General features: G+C 25.1%; 1 protein-coding gene across 1 annotated transcript in view; it reads left to right on the forward strand.

Moving 5' to 3' along the window:
- The window catches only part of LOC145828647 (uncharacterized), a 31,722-nt gene extending 20,037 nt beyond the window's left edge, over positions 1-11,685 (forward strand). Inside the window, exons 25-26 of the mRNA XM_082936402.1 lie at positions 4,757-5,813; positions 11,542-11,685. Coding sequence (XP_082792528.1) covers positions 4,757-5,813; positions 11,542-11,685 — 1,201 coding nt within the window. The remainder of the gene's footprint in view (positions 1-4,756; positions 5,814-11,541) is intronic.
- Positions 11,686-20,734: the final 9,049 nt, after the last annotated feature.

Below are 20,734 nucleotides of genomic sequence, written 5' to 3' on the forward strand. Positions count from 1 at the left end.
AATATCTTTATACTAAATTTCTAGTTCACTTTTTATAAGCCATATAAGGCTTGGTCTGTTATGCTGGGGCAGAACTAACAAAAGAAAAATTAATGAAATCAATGTAACCTTAAATAAAGCACTCAGGTGCATTAACTATAAAAAAAAAACAACGAGAGTGTAAGAAATTTTAAAATAACAAAAAAATATTAAATGTTGAAAATTTATTCAAATATGAGTTGGAAGTTTTTATGTTAAAGTTTGTAGATAATGTTTTACCAGTAAATTTAAAGTGTTACTTTAAAAGTATAACTAAAATACATAGCCATTCAACAAGGTCCTCAAAAACAATTTTTTTCTTACCAATATTTTTAGGAAGTAATGGTCATATATTACTAGCTTATCAAGGTAGTAAGCTTTGGACAGATCTACCTATTGAGTTAAAAGACCAAAGCCATCTTGGAAGGTTCCAGGTTGAACTAAAGGATAATTTATTTAATTATCAACTAATTCAATAGAGTTTACCTAAGATGAACAGGAACTTTTTTTTTTATTTATATATAAACAGTAGATTAGTAATAATTTTTCATCTGAGTAGGTGTTTATATTTTTTGACTATATTGATTGGGTTTCAATAGCATTGGTCGAGTCTAGTTTGTAGAAAAATGTAACATGTTTTTTTTTCTGTTTATAGTTTGTTAGTGTATTAGTAAACAATTTCGTTTAATAGTCTACATTTTATCTGTGTAAATAAAATTATTAATCTCTAAATACATCTTTGTAAGTAAAAAAAGAAAGTTTAATATTTAAATCATGAGCTGAAATTACTAATTAAACTTGAAACTAGTAATAAGTTGACTTATTTTATGATTATTATTGTTTTTTATTTATCTATTTTTATGTTTTTTCAAAAAAAAACTTATTTTCTATTCAAAGATTTTTTTTTGTGGTTGTTTACATTATTCTTTTAGTTTAGTTAAACTTCTACATTTAGACATTTATTCTAGTTTGTAAAAACTGATAGTTTTAATTAAAATGATGTATTAGTTTTATACTTTCTTTTAGTTTAAGCTTTTTTTTTCTTTTGTTTTTATTGGATACAGCTTTATTTTACTATTTTTATTTGAATATTGCAGCTTTATTTTATATATTTATTATTATTATTTTATTTTAATGTTGTAGATTTACTTTATTATTACTTTTTTAATCAATAAGTTAAAATAAGTTGATTGTAGAATTTAAATTCTTAAGCATACTTTTTTAAAACTTCAATTTTGTTTATTAATTTAACTTTTTTTCCTAAAAAGAACTCATATAAAAGGTTAAATTATTTATTAAAATTATTGATAAATATTTTAGACTCAAACTTTACCTATTAACGTGAAGTTCAATATATGTTCTATGTGTGTATAATGTTAGATATAAAAATAATAAATCATATAAAAATTGTTTTTATTTTTTTAAAGAATTTTATTGGAAAAATATTTAATGTTGTAAAGTTTAAAAGTCTTATTTTTCATATAGTTTTCAAGTTTAAATTTTAAATATTTTTGATTAAAGTTGGGTATGCAACTCAATGACTCTTTTTGTGTATCCAGGTCCTAGAACCAAAAAAAAAAGCAATTTTTCGTTTGTTCAATAAACCACTTAATAATATAAAATCGTTCAACAAGAAAGCAAGTTGATCTTATGCAAGTTTTCATTTCTATGATATAGCTATATATAAAACAAGTGTGTAGATTCTAGTCAAGACCTTCCAGATGTAGTTCCAGAACAAATTTTAGTTGTTATTATGTTGTTTATTGTAAAGTTTTTTTCAAATAATGTTTATTGCTTATACGAGTTATTGATTTGAATTCAAAGTAATTAAATCTGAATTTAATTAACATTCTTAAAATATATTTCTGTTAGGTTTAATTCTTGTGTTAGAAAATTTAATTAATAATTTATGTAGTTTATTTTAGATTAAGTAAAAAAATTGGGTAAATTAAACTATCATGTATTTAACACTTATCACAATTTTTTTTCTCGACTAAGTTTATTATACCTTAAGTAAAAAATTGAGTACACTAAAAATATTATGTGTTTAAGATTTTCACATATTTTTTTCATTTAATAACATTAGTCTACGACGGAACTAGGTCAAACCAGTTAAAATTCGAGTGTTTCTTAAAACTAGTATGAACTATTATCTTCAACTTGACTAAATTTCCTTCAAACCTGTAAAGTTCTGTATTCATTTCGAGAAAATCAATCTAAGTCAGGGTTTCCCTTGGCGGCCATGACAGATGTTCAGGTGGAGCAGTAAAGGAGCAACAGGGGAGTCATGAGGCCATAGTTTGAAACTTACAGAGATATTCTGGAGTTTATTATGAAGAGCAAAAAAAAAGTGTAATATTGGTAGTTTTCAAACTTACACTATATATTCTGGAGTTGATAATGAAGACCAAAAAAAGGTCTTAGGTTTTTTTAATGGTAGTTTGAGTAATATTGTTGAAGGGGGCCATAGCTTTTTTTAACTTCTTCGATAGGGACTATTTGAAAAAAGTTTGGGAAATCCTGATATAAGTGTTAATATTTAGTTCAGTTTTATAAATTAAATAACTATAAACATAGCCTTTACAAAACAGCGAGAAAAAATTCTGTTTATAAAACCATGTCAAGTTAAACACAAACTAACTAAGTGTTATTTTGAGCAACAAAAAAGAAGTTATTAATCAACTGTATAAAAGTTTTTAAAAATAATAAGCTTTCAATAATAAATAAATTTATACACAGAAAATGTAAATATGACAAAAAGAAATTTATCAACAGTTCATAAAGAACTGCTAGCGGTAACTACTCAGGAAAAAAAGTTGAAAAGAACCAGTCTGAATCTCAGCATTAATGTTATTGAAAAAAACTTGTTTCTGAAATCGTGCATACCTAATGCCATTAGGAATTTGCAAGCCTTTAATGGGTTTTCTAGTATAAGTAAGTGTTTTTTGGTAGTTTTGTTTCAAAATTTATATTATTATAAGTTTTTGAAAATATTAAAGAAAAATTGTCTCAAGTTTCATTTATAAATAATTGCAGTTTTTCTACTTTTCTTAAACTAGCTTAGAGAAAAAATAATTCAAAACAATTTTGCAAAAATTAAAGCTCAATTTCATACAATCATATACAAGACTTAGTTTTATTTTCGAATCACCAAAATACCAGTTTCTGTTTACTTTTCAGCCCACAGTACAGTATAATAATACAATAAATCCATTTGATAGTCTTAGGGCCTTATCTTTTAAGTTAAAAGTATTTCAATAGCTTTGATGTTTGAATGAAACCAATTGTAGCTCTTTTTCTTTAAAAAATAATTGAATTTATATTTGTTTTTGAAAAGGCTAACCAAAACAATAAAAGATTGTTACCTAGAACTCTTCTTTTAGCCAATTTTTGTAAAATGTTGTATAGTGTGAAGCCAAAAATAAAATGAATTGTTTACGAATCGAAGTATTATAACCCTTTTGTTAATGTTGATTTTATTTTTAAATAAGAAAAACGCTTTTAAATATTGCTTTCAAATTTTAGATACCTTTTACATGTACTCAAGGTATACTTACGACTCCCACTTTTTTTTTTCTTTATTCATTTTTGCTTTTAAATCTTTTTGTTATTTATTACTAATTTTTACTATCACTGTTACCTCTAACCCTTTGTCGGTAAGCGGTTCTCGGACTTGATTGAGTGGGAATTGTGCGCGGTTGGGAAATGATTGCAGGTCGGAAATGAGCGGTTCCCTTAGATTTAGTTATTAGGTAAGTTTAGGATTAGGGAAATAAAATAGGTTTTTTATGATTTATTCGACTTTCGAAATACTTATTTACTGTCATAAAAGCACCAATTAAAAATAGAAGCAGAAAACACTAAATTGAAAAAAAAGTATTACAAAAAAATTGATTTTTCAAACAAATTATCATTTAGGAACTCTTTACCATGAAGAATTGTTTAAGCAAGGTTAAATTGGTATGTATGCACTTTAGGTAACTTTGTGCCGTTTATTCAGATAAAATGTTTCAGTAAAATTTTTTGAAAAATATTTAATAACTTTTATATAAAAAAGCAAATTTTGGCCTTACTTTAACTTACCTAGCATTTAAAAAACGACTAAAAAAATGAAATAGATAAATCCAGTTCTACTCAACTATAAATAACAATTAATTTGTCTATCAAGCCACGGAAAGTAGAATATACGCTTAAAAACTCATTGTGTAGTATATTTTGTGCTTAAAATTACTAAAGATTTTAAAACCACGTTTTGCGTACCAAATAAATGCACATAAGAGAATTTTTCTTACTTTTTAAATAATTTTAGTTTTGACACAGTTAATGCAACTAGTTAAATCTAACAAAACACAATTATCGTTTTAACTAAAAACATTAAAAAATGAGTACTACTACTAAATTAGTTTAGTTTTTAAGCATTGTTAATTAATAACTCTGAAATTGATACATTCTTAATCAAATTTTTAGGTGAAAGGAAAATAAATTGCAACGAACTAAGCTTAAATGTCACTCTCAGTAAGCTTTTCCTATTTTACTTAGAAGAAGACAAGTATTTACTAGAACTATTAGCAACTAAAGTGAATTTGGAAAACGCACTTTGCTGTCACAGCTTTATTGAAATTTTCAATTTACAAGTTCAAACAGCGTTTTCCTGTGTAGAGCGTAACTTTACAACGCTCAGTGCAACCAAAAATTTCTTACAGTTGGATTTTATTTGTTTGGTGAAAATTTTAAAAAGTTCCGGTTTGCTTGTTACGTCAGAGCGTGAAGTGCACGACGCAGCTGACGCGTGGCTGGGTTGCGACGTAGAAAGTCGTAAAAAGTATGCGAGGCAGCTGTTATCGACCGTTCGTCTCTCTTTACTTTCAAAAGAAGTTTTAAAACTTCTCTTAGACAAACCTTCGGAATTCTCTAAAATTGGTAGATGCGTTGAAGTATTGAAAGGAATGTTAGAAAGGAAAAAATTTAAAAATAGTTCAAGCGTTCATCACAGATGTTGCAGCCAGGATTCTTTTGGTATACTAGTCAGTGGGGGTCTTGTAAGAAATTCCATTAAAGTCAACAGAAACGTAGGTCTATTTGACCCGAGCAATTCTCAGTTTTACAAAAATGTTTCTCGGATGAACAAAGGTCGATTTTTTTCCCAAGCTATTTTTGTGAAAGGCGAAATTTTTGTTTTTGGTGGTTATCATAAGTACACTTGTTTTGTAAACAACATACTCTTAAACATGATAAAGTCCGTGGAAAAGTATTCATCTGTTACTAAGACTTGGAGCACAGTGGCTAGTATGCGTGATGATCATAAAAACTACAGCACTTGTGCATTTATGGATAGCATATACATCATCGGAGGAAATAATGGCTTCTCCAACTCATGCTTTAAGTTTAATACAAAAGATTACCAATTGAAAGAAATGAGTCAAATGAAAGTAGCTAAGTGTAATACAGCTTCTGTTGTGTTTGAAGAAAAAATCCTGACCACTGGTACGTTTTGCAAAAATTATTTAACGATAGATTCATACAATGCTGCTGCAGACACTTGGAAGACATTTTTTGACACAAAAGAAACTTCATGGATAAATAACATGCTTGTTGTAAAAAACAAACTGTTCGCTTTTGGTACCTCGAATACCAAAGTGTTCGACAAAACTTGCTGGAATTTTGTTGCTCTGAAGATCAAGCATTTTGATCATCTTGATTCGTTTGATCAAGCCATAGCGGTGGGAAACAAAATTGTGGTTTTTAAAAGTTTATGTCCTAATATACTTGAATATGATGTTGACAAAAATGAGTGGGTTAGTTGTGGAAACATTCCAATTTTAAAAGATCTCGCGCATTATTTTTGCGTTAAAATACCACGATTTTGACACAATTTAAAAACTAAAACATTTTGTAAACTTAAAAATTAAAAAATAAATTTATTTTAATAAACGTTTGTTGTGCTGGAGACAATTTTTAAACCACTTTATTTTTATTATTTTTTTGTTTTTTAATAACTTTTTTGTCTAGTTTCAATACATATTATATGCATCTTGTTTCTACTGTTTATGTATGTATAAATTAACTATATAATATTTAGTTTATAAGATGTAACGTTAAAAGGCGTTAAATCCTGGAGATCCTGATAAGCTAAGCTTATCAGAATATATACCACAGATATTCTTGTGCTAAAATTTATTTCAACTAACGGCGTTTCACTGCTCTCAAATAAATTTAAGAACAGATCTACGGAGTCTCAAATTCTTAGAGCTTTTTGAGACTCCGTAGATCTGTTCTTAAATTTATTTGAGAGCAGTGAAACGCCGTTAGTTGAAATAAAGTTTTAGCACAAGAACATCTGTGGTAATATCTAGTTTATTTTTTTCTTAAACATATTTTCTTTATTTGACTCATTTTGTAATTATTTCAATGAAATAATTGATTTTGATAATGAAATAATCTATGCTAGTAGTAAAATGTAGCTGTTGAGTTTACTATCTTTATATAATTGCTAGCTTAATGATAAAAAAGACAGACGTTACACAAAGTTTATTGATAGTTGTAGTTTTACGAATCAAAGAATAAGTAATAATCTTCTTAGTAAAAAAAATAGAAGTAACAGTAAAAATACGTAGCAACTAAATGATGCCAAAGTTCAAACATTTTGTTATTAATAAAATAACAAGACAGCATAACATTTAGGTTCAGAGACTTAACATTTTAAATGATACTCAAGAGCAGAGTTGGTAAAATGCTAATAGTTACTATGGTAATTCAGCAATGAAGCGTATAAACTTTGGTTTGTTTTAAGTTAGTAATTTCACGCTCGAGTAAACAAAGCAGAGCTTTTTAACATGTCTGCTCAAGAGTCAAGAGGTTCGGTTAAACGCAATTTCTAAGAACAAAAAATATTTGTACATAAATACCTTCTATAACTTTAAAACTTATCAAAAATAATTAATTAGAAAATTTGTTTGTTTAACTATAACACAATTGTAGGTCATGCGTTTTTCTACAAAAAAGTAATTTCGATTAATGAACTTAAATATTCATACAAATATTAATATTTAGCTTTCAATAATCATAACTTGATCAACTTAATATACTCGTAAAAGAGATAAAACTAAAAACTATTGTTTAAATTTAAAATTTTCAATCTTTAACTTTTAAACTCACATTTGTTATATATGTAATACAAATATTGTTACAAATTAAAATAACATAGTGCTCTTTTGTCATTGCACATAGTTTTTCTTATTTATTTTTTCGTTTACTCTTTACTTTTGTAGAGTCTGACATGCTAAATGATTCTAATTTTTGGCACAAGTCCTTGATAGTTGTGCATTTTTCACATGATGATCTTTCATGCTTCTTATTAGCTTTTGACTTTCCATATTTTGGTCTGCCTAATGGTATCTGTATAAAAATTAAAGCTAAGTAAGAAACTAAAAGCAGATTTTTTGAGAAGATTTATGTTTAGAAAAAATATAAAACCAACTTAGTAGTTGTAAGAAATAGTATATTTACCACCCAACTAGTAAAAAAATTTTTCAAGCATTTAGAAGAGAAAAAACAGATAAAAAAAGTTTTTTGGTGGTTGAAAAGTGAAATTAAAAAAAAAACAAGCTTAAAGTATTTTCCTGTTTAAGGATAGCCTAATACTAGTAAGCAAAGTTTACTTTATTGGTTAAAAGTAAAAAAAAAAGTATTAAGTAAATGTTGCAAAAAAGCTAACTAATTTAACAATTTTTAGCAATTGTTAAAAGTTTGAGGATAAATTTAATTTTTCAGAAGAAAATATAAATAGTAAACAAAAAATTCAAATTGCTTTAACTAAACATTTTGTTACACTTAATAGTAATATTTAATTAAAAAAAAGTTTAAATATTTAAAACAACTATACATAATTACTTTCCATATAAAAGTAAAAAAAAATAAAAAGCTTTAAATATCAAAATTTATGTATGTTAGTATTAGATATCAGAGTGTTTATTTTACAAATATATTTCATTTTATAGTTCCACTTAATATAGTACTTTATTTAATGGTATTGAAAAAAGTAAAAACAAAACTTTAAAACAAACCAAGATATGTGGGTAAGTTTTTTTGTAGCATGAATGACACTCCTGCCATTTGTCAACCCAACTGTTGGCACTGCACCAGCTTCTATTGCAACCTTTGCACTTGTAACTACCGAAGCTTCTCAATTTACCTTCGAACCAAGCATACTGTTTGTCGTTCATCTGAAATTTTTAAATTTGATATTTATTTTAATGTAGATATTAAATTTGGGCATTACATGCTAGGCTTTTGAAAACAAAGTTATGAATTTTTTTAATCTAACTTCATGGCTAAGTTATAGAAGCTTCAATATAAATTTAATATCAACATTATTTGAAAACATGTTTTCTTATTATTTAATTGTAGGCTTATCAAAATCTATAATTAAAACCCATATAAATGGTCAGCAAAATTAAAATTCGGAAACACATATATAATATTTTTTAATTTTATTTGCATTACACTACTAATGTTATCAGTATTCATAGGGATACAAGACCGCTTACACAAGCTGCATTTGGATTTCTCAACAATGAACCCTTCACAAATAATCCAAACTGATTTCGGACATTTTACGTTGTTACAGCCGTACATGATAAAATATTCTGTACTTTCAGTGTTTTCTTTTGTTACTGGTGTCATTTTAGATACATTCATCTAAAAATGTTAATGTAAACTTTAAAATAAGCACACATAGTATAAAGTAATTAAATAAACTACTTAAAAAAAATCAAAATAAGGTGTTTTGGTTTAAAGTAAAGTTTTAGAAAGTCAGTTAAACTACTTTGAAAAAACTAAATAGTTTACATTTAGTTAAGGTAACAAAAAAATCAAATCTTAAGGTACATTTCTTATACCGAATTTTTAAAAAGGTATGTCATTTATCTGCGATAAAATCTCTAGTTATGATTTGTAGCTTTTTATTTAAATTCTTAATTTATTAAATTCACTTATAGTTTTTTGTATTTATATTTACCGAACTGTTATAAATAAATCAAAAGTGTTAATCTAAACTCTAAATGCATTTGTTGAAGTAAAAGTTTGATTTACAAAGTATAGTATACGAAAGAAAAACTTATATAACTTGGGTAATTCCCTACGAGAATAAAATATTCTTCTTTTATCTAATGTGACTTTTTTTGAATAATTTTGTACTTACTAGTCGGAGCAGGGATTGGGGCTGGATCCATTCAGTCAAACAAATATTTTAAACCAAGGTGACGTAAACGGGTAGAACTAAGAAAAACTCTACTGTTCTATTTAACTATTAGTAGGTAGTTTTGATTAATTCAAATTAAAATTGTTTGTTAATCCTATAATGATAAAGTTTAAATTTGTAAACCTTATATGGTATATGTATTTTACCACTGATAATTGAATTTAACTTGCATATTCTTTTCTTTTTGTTTCCTTTTAATACAAAAGATTTTTTTGACAAAAAAAAAGTTAATCAAAAAAAATCTGTATGTGTATTGTGTACCATATATAGTTTTAAAAAGAGCTGTTAGTGTCGAATTCTCATCTTTTATTTTCCAAAAACTTTAAGCAAAGTTGATTATGTGATTCTTAATATGACATGATAGGGATACTTCAACGATTGAATATCAGATGTTTTTTTATAAAAGCATTTTAGATATTTTTTCGCAATGGTTTAAATTTGCTAACACTTTTTAAGATAGGGAGACGAAATTGAAGTGTTGCACTCAAGCTTATGACGAACATGCAGTATAAACAGTTTTGTCACCGTGTTAACTGTACTAGTTATAACACTTTTTAGTAATACAACTGATGCAACTTTCTTTAAATAACTAAACTAATCGTTCCATTTTAGTTTTCAGATTTATAGATATTTAAGTATTTAAATACAGTAACTGAGTGTAATTTTGTGCTAGTAACTGATAAATGATATCAGTGGAGTTGGGTTCGCTTTTTTAGATTTATTATGACTTAATTTCAGTTTTCTTGCTTTAAGTAATTGCTAACTATTTTCTAGAGATATATTTATACCATATTTGACTTTCTAAACTTTTTTCTATCATCTGCAAACACATCTATCTCACTATTGATAGCAATCTCTGTTGTGATATTATTAATATGTAATACAAATAGCAATGGACAAATCACTCAAATTAAACATGTCTAGCTCTCGAAACTTTTTAAATCAAAATAAATCTATAAATCAATTAATCTAAGAGATTAAGTAGAAAACTAGATTAAATTTATCTTATAATAAAATTGTACTGATGTTCTTAAATAAAATGTTAAATTTGAATGTTGTAATCGAGTTTTTCACTTTTAGATAAAATTCCTATATTCTTGCTACAAGTATATGCTGTTTTCAGTTAATGTATATAATACATAATTGTATATTTTTTTATCCTTTTTTTATGTATATTAATCTTTTACACACTCTATAGAGCTGATCATATTTTATGAGCAGAGAAACAATGTAAGTCAACAAAGAATTTGCGAATAAAACAGTTGCAAAATTTACTATAGAATAAGCTTTAATTTGTAGTAGCTTTATTTAATTATCAAACTCAACTCCCAGGATATAGTTAATTTTTCATTTCAATTAAATTATTGTACTAATAGTGACGCGTTTGTTATTTTGGACTTTTTAATCTATTTTCCCAAGTTTCTGAAATATTTATAAAGTATTTCTCATCTGATTCTTCGATGATAATTTGTTTTAATTACTAATTTCATTCCTTGGTAACAAACTCTGCAAATCATACGATAATGCTTATAACTTATTTAACACTTATAAAAAGTTATCAGACACATAAGTTTTTATAAGTATTTTTTGCATTAAACTTTAATAATTGTAATAAAAAGTTATTGCACAATAATAAATTTAAAATAATTAAAGCTACGCATTTTTACAATAAACTAGTGTCTGTATACAAATTCGTTTCTGTGAACAACCAACTTCCAGCATAAGTTATGAGTTTGTAAACTTGTTTGTATCAACGTTTAAGCGTATGCAAGGATTATCTAATGGGAGTAAACTGTACAAAGTTTCACAAAGGAAAGTGTGCAAATGAAAAACCGAGTAAAATTGATACAATTAAGAGTGAAAAAAATGGTTATTACAAGGGGCCAAAAGGTTTAGTTTGAATTTTGATTAACATTACTTCAATTTTGTTTTGGAAACTTTGTCCTTTTGTACTAAAAGTATTTATTCTAAACACTTTTTTATTTTTTAAAACTTTTAAGAACAAAGTTATATTTTTTTACTCAACATCACTAAAACTAAATATGTAATAAAATAATATTTTTATTAATAACTAAATAAAACAAGTGTTAGCTATTTTTAGTAATAATATGGTAAAAATAGTTAAAAAATACTAAGATAATCCTTGCATTATGACTAATTAAACAACCTAACGACTTGCAATGTTTTTGCAAAATTTTGTTATTTAAAACGTCATAGTAATCCTTATAGGATGGAGAAAGAAAGACAATATGTTACTAATAAAGGGTAATTCTGATAAAATCGACCAGACCCAGTTAAGGGAGCTTGACACACTGGCATCTGAGTTGCACGACATTAGCGACGAGATTAATTTCCAACAAGAGCAGGTTATTCGTCTGTCAGAACTTTCCTTTTACTCAAACAAATAAACCACAAAGATCATGAAAATAGAAAAAGTTGGGTGTAAATTAACTGATTTGTGCACTTCATCTTACATAGATAGCTTTAAATGTTATGAAATTTAAAATTTACAAAATTATTCTTTCGTATGTTATACTTTCTAAATCAAACTTTTACTTCAGCAAATGCATTTAAAGTTTAGAGTAACACTTTTGTTTTATTTCTAACACATTGGTAAATAGAAATATGAAATTTTTTGAGTGAATTAAATCAATTAAGAATTTAAATAAAAAGTTACAAATCATAACTAGAATTTCTATCGCAGATAAATGACATACCTTTTTAAAGATTTGGTTTAAGAAATGTACACTAAGGTTTGGTTTTTTTTTTGAACATTTCTATGTTTTGTAAGTTTTTGTATATTAAGCTATTGCTATGCAAAATGTACTTAAATAAAAAAGAAAAAAAACAAGTATACTACATAAAAATATCTTAGAAATTCCAATTTTGGTTGATCTTGATGAGGGTTTTTTAGTTATGTTTAACTACTATTTATATTTTTTCTGACATTGGCCTGTTTTTGATTAGTAATATGTATTGGGCCTGCATTTTTCACAGTAATTTTTTTATTTTGGTACAACCAAAATGTTTATTTTTATTACATATTTTATAACATTTTAAAACAAGGTATGTTATCACTTATAATTATTGAAAACGACAAAACTCGATGCTGATAAATGTAGTCAAAAAACATGATTTTATTTTAAGCTACATATAAGATATATGGGACACGTTCAAAATCCACCCGCGTTCAAAATCCACCTAGTCAAATTCGAGAACCGCTTACCGATCGAGGGTAAGGGTTAGGGGTAACAGTGATAGTGAAAAATAAATAAAAAAATGCACAAATTTTGTAAAATAAATTGATAAATAAAAAAATATTAAACAAGATTAAAATACCAAGATTTAAGATTAAAATTAATTTCTAGATGAATTTGAGTGTATTGCTATTCGTATACTTATAAAAAAAAAATTAATACCTAAAATATATACAACTTCTAACTAATAAACATATTTACGATTTTAACTAAAGTTAGTTTACAAATTTTACGTTTTTATATAGTTTTATAAAAAACTATGTTTAAGTTTTACATTAACGGAAGAAAAAATAAATTTAAGTCCTGGATAAGGCGTTAAAATTTATCTGTGGTGGGCGACTCGATAACCAAAAGGTTCTTCGTGCATCAGGTCAAAAATATCATTACTTTTTTAATAGTAGTAGAAATACAAACTGATAAATTCCAGTTTAAAATTATTTTTAAGTTGTTAAGAAATCTAAAGACGTTTTATATGAGATTTTTTAATTTTATACAAAAAAATGAATATACACTTTTTTAAGAAGCAGAAAGATTTGGTAAAAATTAAATTTTTTAAATATAAATTAAAGGAAACAAGAAAAAAATTCAACCAAGCTAAAGTCACAAGACGATAATATAAAAAAAATATTTAAAAGTTTCAATTTTTTGAAAATTGAAAACAAAAATTAGACCATATAAAAAACTCAAAGTGCCAAACTTTACTATATAAACGTTTCATACAAAAATTTAAAATAAAAAAAACTTTTCATACGTATTTTTTTAAAGAAACGAGCCGTATTAGTTGTAAAAACATAAAACATGAGACAACAACCTTTTGCAGCAGGTACGTTTAAAAAGAAACTGCATGTTTTAAAAAGGTTTAAAGCTCTTTTGATCAAAAGTTTATATCAATTAAAGTGTTTAAATGAAATAACTTAAAATCATTTTTATAAATTCAATTCAATTTTATAAATTTAAGAAAACTAAAACTAGTTTTCGGTGGTATGATACTTCATTTTAAAATGAAAGTTTCGTTTAATTTATGTATTAAAATTTTAACTCTTAACTTGAAGAAGAAATTAATTAAATCTTTTATAAGTTTTAGTTTATTAGTTCGTTTATGCCTAAATTTTAGTTCAAGTTTTTCATAAGTAAAACAAGGATATCATAATTAAATGTTGAATTTATTGGTTGAAATTAAAATTATTAGAAATTCATCATCATTCAATTAAACTTAAATTAAATGTAATCGATTACCGAAAGGTTCCTTTGTACACCAAGTCCTTAGACCAAACTTTTTGAGCGCTTTTATTTATCGTTCAATAAACAATATATGTAACATTGTATTAAAAAATATTTTAGGAATTTTTATTTTTGTTTACAATTAAGTTGTACAGTTCAGAAAATGTGTTTAATTGTATGTTAATATAACTAGTTAATAAAGTAATTTTATATTAGTAAAAATAATATCTTAGTATTAATGTTATCATATATCGTAAATTTTAGCTTATATGCATCTATTAAACCTATTTAGCGTAATTATAAGATTTAAAATCAAGTTCATCATAAAAAATTAGTAATAGTTCGTGTACTAATACTCAAATAAATGTATAGTATTATAATAGTCTGTTCTTTGGTCTTTTAGAAACAGAATTTAGGCAAGAAAATGTTAGTTGCCTTATTGACAGCTTTTTAGCATGAGTCAGTTAAATAGGTAAGAGTTACTTTTACTAAAAGTGTATTCTGTGAGCTTCAAGAGGTTTTTAAACAAGTTAATAAAATTTATGAAAATTATTTAAGAATAGACATTTTAATTAGAAGGGTAAAAAACAAATAATTAAGTTTCAATGTTGACAACGTTGTTTTTTTCCTTAAATTAAAAATCTAATGTTTTTGGATTTTTTTCAAACAATAACATAATATTTTGCAAATAAAACATCAAAATTACAATAGTTGTGATTCTGATTTACGTTGTAATAACAAAGTTATCTAAAAGTTAAGATCCTTGTACGTATTAGAAGTTAATTGAATTGGAATTAAACAGTTAAAAAACGAGTACTTTGTAATCTTTTTCTATTTTAAAATGTATATAAACTATTAAAAAAAATTAAGAAAACTAAGTTAGTAAAGCACTAAGTTTTGTTATGAAGTTTGAAAAAAAAAAACATATAATTAATAATTTTACTTTTGACTAATTCCTTTTTACTTTTTTTTTTTTCGAGATGACTTAACTTTTGAAAATTCTTGTTAAAAGCATAAATTTAATAATGCATAAGTAATTTTTGGTCAATTACAGGAAAGAAAAGTTTTTAGAGATAATTAAAATAAAACTAGCTTTGAATTGATAAAGTATAATTTTACTCCACTTTCAAAAATTGTTTGATATTGTTTTTTTTGACTAATTTATTTTGTACGATATTTAAAATTGTAAACAATTTTTTAGTGACAAAATAAACTTCAAAAATCTGCTACTTATTGTACAATAATAATTACAATAATAATTGTCCTGACAAGACGTTAAAAGGTATCCGTGGTGTGCGACTCGATAACCGAAAGGTTCCTAGGACCAAATATTTTTAGCGTCTTTTTTGTTGTTTAATAAACTATAACAATAACTACAAATTTAGTTTTAGAGTACTTTGATCGTCAGAATTCTCTAATAAAGTTTTATTAAATATCAAAGTAAATAATTTGTTGTTATAGTTTATTAGTTTATTGAACGAAAAAAAAAGCACTCAAAATATTTATTCGAAAGACATGGCGTATGAAGGAACTTTTCGGTTATCGAGTCGCATACCACTTGAATGAGAACCGCTCAGATTCAACCCGCGCACAATTCCCACCCGCACAATTACCACCCGACCAAATCCTTAAACCGCTTACCGACAAGGGTTAGGGGTTACAGTGATAGTGAAAAATGAAATAAAAATTAACTAAAAAAAAAACAAATAAAGAAGATAATAAATAAATAAAGAACGAAAATTGAAAAAGTTTGGGTGGGAATTGTAAGGGTTGGAAATGGTCGCGGTCGGGAATTGTTAGTATACCTTATTTAATTTGAAAAAAAAAATTACAATTTTTAAATTACTAACTTAAAAAAAATAATGATATAAACTTATTCAATTAAATATTTATAAAGTACTTTATTTTACATGTCTTCGACGAAAATATTTATGAACTCATGTTTGTCCTGGACCATGACGTTAATGGATCAAAATAGGTATAATGGATACAGTTTCAAAATCCAAGTGGATACAGTTTCAGAACAAACATGAGTTTATAAATATTTTCGTCGAAGACATGTAAAAAAAGTTTTTATAAAGTTTTTATCGAATAGGTCTAATATATTTTTCTTTTCAAAAAGCTACTAATTCAAAATTAAAAAATTGTTTTTTCAAATAACATTAAAATAAGTGTAAAACTTATGTAAATCAAAATGAACAAAAGCCAAAGCAGGTTTTGAAAACATCTTACATATATAATGGAGCATAGCATGCTATTATTAGACCATTTACGCCCATTCATGAACTCAAATGTTTTACTATTATTAGTTATTTTTACTACTACTGTTAAATAGTAATTTAGATTCTTAGTGAAATTGGTAGTAACTGATAAGACAAATTATTAATGTAGTTGATTAAAATTTTGTATATCTTTTAAACAACTACTTTATTTCAAATTATTTAAATTTAAAATAAATTAAGTGTGGTCTGATGGACGACTTTGAAAAGTCTCTGTGTTAAACTTGCAAGATTGAAACCCATGACAGACCATATACAGAAAAAAGGTTTTGTAAAACTAGCCTAGGTTTGGTAGTGTAGATGAAGAGTTAAAGACTTAATTAGTTGTAAACACAACACCTGCTAGCTATACATAAAAGGCCACTGTCAGTACTTCTATCTTATTTTACTTGTATTTTATAATTTACTTCATTGTATTCAGAAAAGTTCTTTGTAGTGTTCATTTTGTGCATTTTAGTTTTCTGCTAAGAGAAAATGTTGATGATCAAAGTATATATTTTCAAAATTGTCACCCGTTTTACAACAATTTACGTTCAATAGCTATGTTTGACAGATTTAGTTTAATCTTTTCTATACCAACAGTAAAATCATAGTAGAAGTTGTTGTAATAATTTGTTATAAAATGAATAATTTATTTGGTACAACACTTTTCTTTAGTTACCTATTCATAAAGCTTTCTAAATGATTTGAAACCACTTTTTTAGATTGTATCCTTATCATATAACTTCATATCTTATCTATAAAGTGTATTAAATCCTGATATAGTAGTGTTATATCAAAACCTATTTGAAAACTCATTGAGTTGAGCGTTGCAAGATCAAAACCTAGTGGTTGACACACATGCAAGAAAAAATTTTTACTATTAATAACACTGTTTTTATCTTAATTTATATTTCTAATTAGAAAAGTTGTACTTAAAAAACTGAAGGAAATAAGTTGCCCCTATATTGTATAAATTCATAGAATCATAAATTAAATACAAATCCTTTTTTATTTCAATTTTCCAAGTACTTACTTATTTAAACTGTTGAAACAGTTTTTATTTATTGTTCCAGAAGACATAACTTCTTAAAACTAGACTGTTTTTTCTTTAAGCATTTTTTAACTTTTATTAGCTGGAATTTCTTCTACATTTGTTGGAGATATCATAGCTTCAGCCTGCATCAGGGTTCGTGCGCGTCAGGCTAAATCAGGCCAAGTTAGGCTAAATCATTTTTTTTGAAAAAAGTTGGAAAACGTCAGGCTAAATCAGTTTTTTATGAAAAAACTTGAAAATATCAGTTTTTCTCAGTTCAAATGCTTGAAAATTTTTGATTTAAAAGATCAAATTGAGATGTGAATTTATTTCTAAAAAAACATTTAGTTATTAATGACAAAATCAGTTGGTATTTGTAAAAATAAATGCTTAAAACCTTTTGTTAAATCTCTAAAAATGATTTAAGAATCTTCATTAGTTTGTTTTGAGTAGATTATATGCATCATAATTATGAAAGTTCAATCAGCTTTTTCACAATTAAGTCTTATTTTATTGAGTAGTAACTAAGCTTTTTGCAAATTTTTAAAGCTCAACATATTTTTGAGATAAAGCTGATTGAAGTCAGAGACTACAATAGTACTAATCAAGACCTCCCAATACCTAAAAAGACTTCTAAGGGGATTTTCCTTACTTTAAAAAAATGTCAGGCTAAATGAAAACAAAACTCGCGCACGAACCCTGCTGCATACATCAGACTTTTATCAAAAAAAATATTTTTGTTAGTAATTTTTTTAGCTATACAATTTTTTATCCCTACTAATTTAAATTAAATTGTAATCAGTATTTCTTAAAATTTTCAAATGCTTTATTAATTTTTAGTAGTTAATTTTAAAATTTTCAAATGATTTGCACAGTAACATACAAAAAAAATTGTACTCACTAAAAAATTTTTGTTTTAAAAGTGTTAATGTTTAAATGTGTAACTATTTATAATTAAGAAATTGTTTTTACACATATATGTTAATCGTAAGGTTTGATCATTCCAAGTCGATTAACAGACCACAAGCCTTTGAGGTAGACTGAGACAGGTTTCAGACTTAAGATCAGGTATTAAGACTATCAGTCAGTTGCAACCAAAAAATTTGCAGTCATCAATCACAAGCTTGTGGTCTGATGATCGAATTGGTATGATCTTATGTTAATTTAAGCTTGTCTCATGGCATACAAAAATCCAGTCTTTGGCTCAGTTTACTTTTGCTGATGTTTTTCATGATTATATGTTAATTGTTTAATATTTTTTTGATACCTGGATATTCCTTTAATATTTTACATGTAGTTTTAAAAATAAGCATAAATATATATAAAATTTTATTCGGAATTATCAAAATTTTATTTGGAATTTTCTAAATTTTGTTGCCTAGTGAGTACATATACTTTTTTACAATTATAATTATTTTTGATACATTTTTTACTATAATTCACATGTTAGAACTTGTTAAAAATTGTCAAAAATTATCTTTTCAATATACTTTTCAAGTTGTTTTATGCATTTTTGAATTTTTTTTACTATTTATTAGTGGCAACATGTTATGACTTTGAAGAGGTCTGGAGCATAATAAATTGCCTTAGGTTCAGTTTTCACTCACACTTAAGATTTTAATTTTAGGATATAACTGCATATTCGTTATGAAATTTAATGATTTTTGAGGAAGTTAACTTTTTTTTGCACACTATGAAGTCATCACATGTTCCTGCTACTGATTGAAATTTTTGTGTTCAATGATTTTTAAGTACACTAGTAGGCACATGTTGATGAAAAAAATCAGATTATGTTTAGGTACAAAAGTTTAGTGCCTAATTGATAGTTAAACAAATCATGAGTAAAAAATTACTAAGTGTTTATTATTAGTTCTTTAACAGAAGTTTTTCATAACATGTAAAATGTGCTGTATTTGGAGACAAAAATAATTGAAGTTGCACACAAGATTTAAAATTCATTTTTAGAACTTGTTTTAAAGTTCATTAATTTTTTATTATAATTGTTATACTGTTTTATTACGAAACTTAAAATGAAGGTTTTTAAGTTTAGAAAAATATTACTTTTTATATTTAACTTATCAAATTATATTCATATCATTTATGTAATTTTAATTAGAAATCAAAATTTTAATTTTTAATTAAGAAATAAAGAAAATAATTATTATATTTATTAATATCATTGTTTATAGTTTTGATATAAATAGTTTTCAAGTTTAGTTTACTTATCCTACAAAATAGAGCAATTAAATTTTTGTCATTAGTTGTAAACACAGTTTTAATAAAAAAGAATTAAAAAAGGAATTAAAACTTTATTTTATTAGTTGAACTAATCTAGGTCAAGAACTTATTAGAAATTTAAAGTTTAAGCAGACAATCTAATGAAAAAGTAGTTAAATTAATTTATTAATGCACTAAAATTGATTTAAAATCGGAATAATTATTGATTATAATTTTTATTAGTACTTTTTTTGTTAAGATTTGATTTAAAATTGTCTGATTAAGATTTAATATAATAATAATAGTTTAAGATTATAAGACTAAACTTAACTAATTTAATAATTAGTAATAAACTTAATGACAAATTTATTGCTATTTTACTTTGGTAACCATATATAATTAGTTGATAATTGTTTCTAATTAAATTTTATTGACTGTAATTAAACATTTTAACTAATTATCTTTTAAACCAACTAAAGTAAAAATTATGTAATAAATATTTCCTATATATTACAAGTATTTTTTTACCTCATTTTGATTAACAGTGGAAGCTCATAAAGACTCATAAATTCTTTGAAACAGTAAAGTAATTTTATGTGTTGAATTTAAAGATCTAAAATTAAATAAACTAAACTTTTAGAAAAAAAATTAAATACTGATTGTAACCAGTTTTTTATCACATTTAGTATTAAAACAAGTAATAATAATTTCAAAAAGTATTAAAAATAAAAATATTAAGAAAAACTATTATTAGGCTAAAACAATATTGCTTTTATAACATTAAAATAGATGCTACTCATTTAGGATAGTTTTAAAATAAAATTAACGTGAAGTTTATTCAGTTATAGTTTCATGACTTTTTAAGTATTTTTTTAAAATAGTTTTTTTAGTTAATTTAAGTGTGCCAACTAACTTGTCAATTATAACTTTTCATTGTAATTTTTCAAAAGCATCTTTAAAAGTTCTGTAGAATATGTTTATAATAAAAGTTTTTCTTTATTGTTTAAATTTAATTATGTATTATTTGATGCTGTACAGAGTTTCTTTGAAAAATACAAGTTATATTTATTTAAAACTGTTACTACATATATATTTAGCAATTCAAAATCTTCAGTATAAATATTGATTGTAGTTAGCTTTAAACAAGTTGTTTGAAATTAAAATAAGAAATTTTAGTTAGAGAAAGTTTTAATTTCACAAAGCAAAAAGTTTTAAGTTAACTTGTTAAAAGCATGTTTTACATCAGTAGTTATTTTATATAGAAATTACAAATGAACATATTTTTAGTCATACTGTGCAATAGTTGATGTTGAATAGCCTTGAGATTTGAGTTTGTCATATTTTAAAATAAATACATAGACAAAGGTTTGTTTTTAAACTGTTATGCCAAAAAGAAAGAATTACAAGCACATTCTAGTAGTTTAGCGGTTAGTAGTTATAAAATCACTTGTAAAGTAAAGCCTTTTTT

Source organism: Thalia democratica, chromosome 2 (assembly GCF_965202585.1).
Source record: "Thalia democratica chromosome 2, ktThaDemo2.hap1.1, whole genome shotgun sequence".
Taxonomy (NCBI): Eukaryota; Metazoa; Chordata; class Thaliacea; order Salpida; family Salpidae; genus Thalia; species Thalia democratica.